The 5,497-nt window shown below is 42.7% G+C and overlaps 1 protein-coding gene across 1 annotated transcript; it reads left to right on the top strand.

Moving 5' to 3' along the window:
• The first annotated feature begins 509 nt into the window (after positions 1-509).
• Positions 510-5,001, top strand: LOC110536980 (notch-regulated ankyrin repeat-containing protein A). Its single transcript, XM_021622664.2, has 2 exons — positions 510-667; positions 836-5,001. Exon 2 carries the CDS (start codon positions 1,347-1,349, stop codon positions 1,683-1,685), a length of 339 nt encoding a protein of 112 aa, XP_021478339.1. The 5' UTR covers positions 510-667; positions 836-1,346; the 3' UTR covers positions 1,686-5,001.
• The last annotated feature ends 496 nt before the right edge of the window (positions 5,002-5,497 follow it).

Genomic DNA, 5,497 nt, shown 5'->3' on the forward strand with positions numbered 1-5,497 from the left:
TAGTTTGTCGCGTTTAACGCCGAATGAGCCCGAATTAACATCATGGGACGAAATACGACGCATAACAGGCCCTTTACAGTACAGTATTACTCCTTTGTTTTTTACATTAATATATATATATATACACACATGCTTGTGTGGTTGCACTATTCGTCCGTCGAAATACAACTTCAGATCCGAATAGTTTTTGCAACATGCCCTATGACTCCATGCGCAATAGTCCCGTTAATCCCTTGGATCCGCTGCTCTCCTAAACAACATATTGCTTTTCTGTACAGTTTTTCACGATGTCGTTTATGACTCCTTCAACACCATCCTCCCTTGAGTCACGTCCCTCATGCGAGGGAGTAAAATTGTCAATTTTATAGATGTTTTATTTTATAGATGCCATTTGTTTCCACGAGACCACGCCTTACTCTAAGGTTTCACACTTGTGGACCCTCCCCAAAACGGACCCAGTAGCCAATTACCTCGCTCCATTTCTGCCCATTTCACAAGAGTTGATTCTATGGAATACCATTGTCATGCAAATAAAGGACGCGTAAAATATCCCCCTCGCGCGCACTGCAGAGCAGAGACTCACTGGGATCGCACGAAGGACGCGAAGCACGGGGCACGCGGGGAAGTTCATACTACGTCGTCGCCAGAACCCGTCCAATTGTCACAGGCAAGTAGTACCCACATGTTTTCTATTTTAACCATAACAGTTATCGGGAATTGTATCTCAACCGTATTCTTTAAAGTGTGCATAAAAGTGTTTTTGATGTAGACGTTGGAATGTAACCGTTGGGGAATATTGTTCAGTGCGCTTACGTGGATCCTACCTGTCTCACAGCCACCCTTGCCAGACGAACTGCGGCGGCTCCAGGATCCTGCAGGCAAGTGGGTAAAATCGCAAGAAGAACCAACCTGCCCAGATTCAACTGCATTTTATTCACCTTGTTTGGAGATAACCGTGGCCGTTCTTCCAGAATACCTACAGAAGAAAAGTTTCAACTGTCGCTCTGCTCCATCTCTGCAATATAACATATACTACCTGTTGCTGCTAGTAACAACGGAGGAGAAGAGGGGGAGACTACACCTTGCGACACTTGGATCTCTTATAAACACACTTTGTAGGGAGTTGGATTTCGCAACCTTTAATATTTTGCACACCAAGTGTGTTATTTTGTCTATGTCCATTTTGGGATATTAGTGGTTTTACCATATCTATAGTATACACGTTTTTAAAGTGCCTTACAACTGGTATTAATCCAGTATTTGGGGGGTATTCCAACGCCAGAGACTCCAATCAGTGACTATCAGATAGAAAAGCACAGGATCTATCTCTATATCCCGGTTTCACCATGAGTCAAGGGGATGTATCAACTTGCTCTGCGCCTCAGATCGTATTCCAAGAGGCGGTGAAGCAAGGCAACACAAAGGAACTCCACTCGTTGCTCCAGAACATGACAAACTGCGAATTCAATGTCAACTCCTTCGGGCCCGAAGGACAGACGGCGTTGCATCAGTCAGTCATCGATGGGAATCTCGAACTTGTAAAACTGCTGGTGAAATTCGGAGCCGATATTCGATTGGCGAACAGGGAAGGGTGGAGTGCCTTACACATTGCCGCTTTTGGAGGACATCAAGACATAGTCCTATACCTCATCACTAAGGCAAAGTACTCCTCTGGCGCACGGTGATCTGCTACACTGCTGTCAGGTAAACACACGGAAAGCCAGGCTCTTGTACATTAGCGTTTCGATCTATAGTTGTGCCAAATTATAGCCTACAAAACACAGTAACTTCCCTTCCATCAAAACCAAACGGGGGTCTCTCACTCGTGAGTCAAACGCCACATGGTTCTTGTATCCGCTTCAGCATAAAAAAAACGCCATTTTGGTGGGTTGGTACTAAAGCTTTTTCCTTGAACGTGTATAATAGATTGGGATGTATAAAATAACTAAGCCAGTGTTTGGCTCCCGAGACCTGATTGCAGCCTAGTTTTACGCAGCGATAGACTTTCTATATTTTTTTGTCGCGGTTACATTGAATCACTTCTTTATTGGGCTTCGTATTGAGGTGTCGCCTTATAGCTGCGGTGGTCACACAGGACCCGTTTAAATGATTTTATATACTAAAAGATGGCACTTGTTGCTGTGGCTGCATGCTGGAATATATGAAAGGGAAGAAAAGGTGAACACGGGAAATGAAGGCCATACTATATTTGGCTATTATTTCTTTTTTAAATGATAGGATTTGATCTATTTCAAAGAGCAGCATTATTAGACCTACATATATTACACCCGACCGGCATTTCCAGATGTGTAATCATTGTAACAACTATTGACTTAATGTTGTTAAGTACTTTACACAATAGCTTTACTTTGTTTCTTTATAATAAAAAAGTAGCTAAATGCGCCCTGCCTTCTTCAAGCAGGCTGCTGGCATGTATCAATGTCTTTTCAGGCCAGTGCGACCGCAGTGTCAATGGTTGATGTGATATAAACCGCTGCTTTCGCTTTGTATCAAAACGTCAGGAAAGTGGCATTTGGAATTCACTTTAATCTCCTTTCAGTATTTTAACGAACAACACCCTGGTTATCACTGTGAATACAGGCTGGGTTCTATTTATGAAGGTACATTGACCAGATGCATTTTGAAAACTCTGTGGTTATTCTTTTCAACTCAAATCTGTCACGTTTAAGAATATTTAGGGTGACTTATAAAGCTGCTTCAGACTCTATGCTTATCATAGTATAAACTATCCTACCCCATGTCACAATAAGCCTAAATTTGACCTTGCTAAAGAGAGACTCTTCTTTGTCCCTCATTAACTTCTTGTTTGGTTTTATTTGCCAACTACCTCGACTGTAAAAGTATTCAAAACCATTGGACTCTTGCTCACTCCACAACACTCCAATATGGGGAGTCACACACATCCTTTAGCACAGTGGATCCCAAACATTTTTGGTTACTGTACCTGAAGTACCCCCTCAGGTGCATTTTACCAGTAGGCCTATGGTCTGATGAGTCTTCTCAAGTACCCCCTGTTGATAGGCCACCCCCAGGGGTCCTAGTACCCCCCCCCCCCCCCCCCCCTAGTTGGAAACCACTGATCTAGCCTATCCCCAAGCCTGCCTATAGGCCAAAATAATGCTCATACCCACACAGACATTTTAAGTAATAGCTATTTTAGCAGTAGGCACCAAGCCAATGTTATTTAACCCAGTGATATAGGCTAGGAGACAACTATGGTGTTTCTTCTGCAAAGCAATAATGTCTATTTCATATTAATCAAGCCCGTTTCTTATCTTCATCTGGGATGAATTTATTTCCCACACTACAACCAAACTTTAATCTGACAAGCAAAGCATTTAATTTTTTTTGCCTTTCTGTAAAGGTATGGTTGCAAACACACATTGCCTTTTTTTTGTTTTATACATTATATAGTCGTTCTGTTTGAAGTTTCTATTTAGTCACAAAAATTGCATTTTATTGCCTGATTTATTAATGCAGGGAGTTTTATTGCACAAAATGCAGAGCCTTTTACGCCCCCTGGTGCCTGTCCGGGTAACTGCAGGAGTTGAGGCTTAGAAATAGTTACTACTGAGCAGGAGTAAAACATTTTATTACTCTCATGTTATGATGACTAACATCTACATGACTATTGCAGGATATATATATATAAAACAAATGGTTTAAACTGCCTGCTGCATTTTGAAAGTCATGGCACCCTAATGTTTGTTTCAATGCTGCTTGTATGTTTTATATTAGATTTTACTCAATGGCCAACAGTAAGTGAAAGAAAAATATCTGATAGCATCACAGTCATTCAATGAAAATCCCTGTGTGTCTGTGTGTGTGTGTGTGAGAGAGAGTGCACATGCGTGCAGGAATGAATGTGTGTATATATGTCTGTGTGTGCTGCATTCATCTGACTGTTGTGTCCTGAGTGAGTTGAGCTGTGTTCCCCTGGCCTGTGTGTGGCCTGCTCCTCTCCTCGAGTGTGTGGCCTGCTCCTCTCCTCGAGTGTGTGGCTTTATGTTGCTACCTGGGGGTCTTCCCTCCCTACAGTAAGGAGAGACACAAGGGATGAAGGACTGTCCTTCCATGTACCTGGAAAAGCAAACTAAATGGATTAGAAAGAAACATCAAGGAATAGATTGGTTTTAGTGGAACAAAAAAATATGCATCGCTTGTCTTAAACTTGATATTTTTTATATATATATATTTTAAATATTGCACTGACTGTTGTTGATTAAGTTGACTTTTTATCAAGTCAAATTGTATTGTTTTTCCGAATAGAAAAAAAAAGGAACACAACAAAATGCTATTGTATAAAAACAACTCCAGGTTGTAATGTTTTGTGTGTTAACTTTGTGAAACATTGTGTTAAGGCAAAGATTGTTTGAATCTTTGTGATCGGGTATGTGTTTATATACAGTACCAGACAAACGTTTGGACACCTACTCATTCAAGGGTAGGTATAACAAATAAAGAGAAACCCTGGAGTGAGTGGGTGGGTCCTGACTTTTGACTGGTACTGTTTATATATAATATGCTGAAATATCTTGGAGCACTTTCTTTTCTGAAGTGCTGTCCTCCTCCTGTTGTTATGAAAGGGGAAAAATACATTTGATGGTAAGATCATTGTTACAAAAAAAATTGCACAGTGTATGGTTGTTCTACTCAAGTGTCATAACATTTATGGCCCGAGAGAGGACGACTGGATAGGTGTAAATGAGAGAAAGTGCTGACGTTTAAATAAATAAATTGGGCCGGGGCGTGTTCTGTTTTCGTTTTGCTTTTTTTCGAGCGAAACAAAAACAAATGTCTGAGTTTAATGAGTGATGCTGAAGTTCCATCGTGTTTTGATTTTGGGTTTTCTTGTTTGTGTTCTGTATTTTGTTTTTGAACGTTTGTAACACTGTGATCATGATGTGTGTTGAGAAAATGAGTGCTGTAATATTTTTGTACGTTTGTGTACAAGCCAGTAAAAAAAATCTTTAAACTCTGTGTGTCTATGCATGTTTCTTTTTCCCTACCCCCAGGCAGTCCCAGCCCCCGTTACCCATAGAGAAGAATAGTGACGGGCACATACCCCTCCTCTCTCCCGTTCTCCCAGGCTAGCCCAGATCCCCTCTTCCCCCTCTCCCAGGCCATCCGGATCCCCTCTTCCCCCTCTCCCAGGCCATCCGGATCCCCATTCTCCCAGGCTAGCCCAGATCCCCTCTTCCCCCTCTCCCAGGCCATCCGGATCCCCATTCTCCCAGGCTAGCCCAGATCCCCTCTTCCCCCTCTCCCAGGCCATCCGGATCCCCTCTTCCCCCTCTCCCAGGCCATCCGGATCCCCATTCTCCCAGGCCATCCGGATCCCCATTCTCCCAGGCTAGCCCAGATCCCCTCCCCCCTCTCCCAGGCCATCCGGATCCCCATTCTCCCAGGCCATCCGGATCCCCATTCTCTCCCTTTGTTATTCAGTCAGCCTCATCTTTTCACATGCTGGATAAAA

The sequence above is a fragment of the Oncorhynchus mykiss genome, chromosome 12 (genome assembly GCF_013265735.2).
Source record: "Oncorhynchus mykiss isolate Arlee chromosome 12, USDA_OmykA_1.1, whole genome shotgun sequence".
Classification (NCBI taxonomy): Eukaryota; Metazoa; Chordata; class Actinopteri; order Salmoniformes; family Salmonidae; genus Oncorhynchus; species Oncorhynchus mykiss.

Bases quoted from the DNA above. Each gene is read 5' to 3' on its own strand.
- LOC110536980 (XM_021622664.2), top strand. From the start codon at position 1,347: ATGAGTCAAGGGGATGTATCAACTTGCTCTGCGCCTCAGATCGTATTC.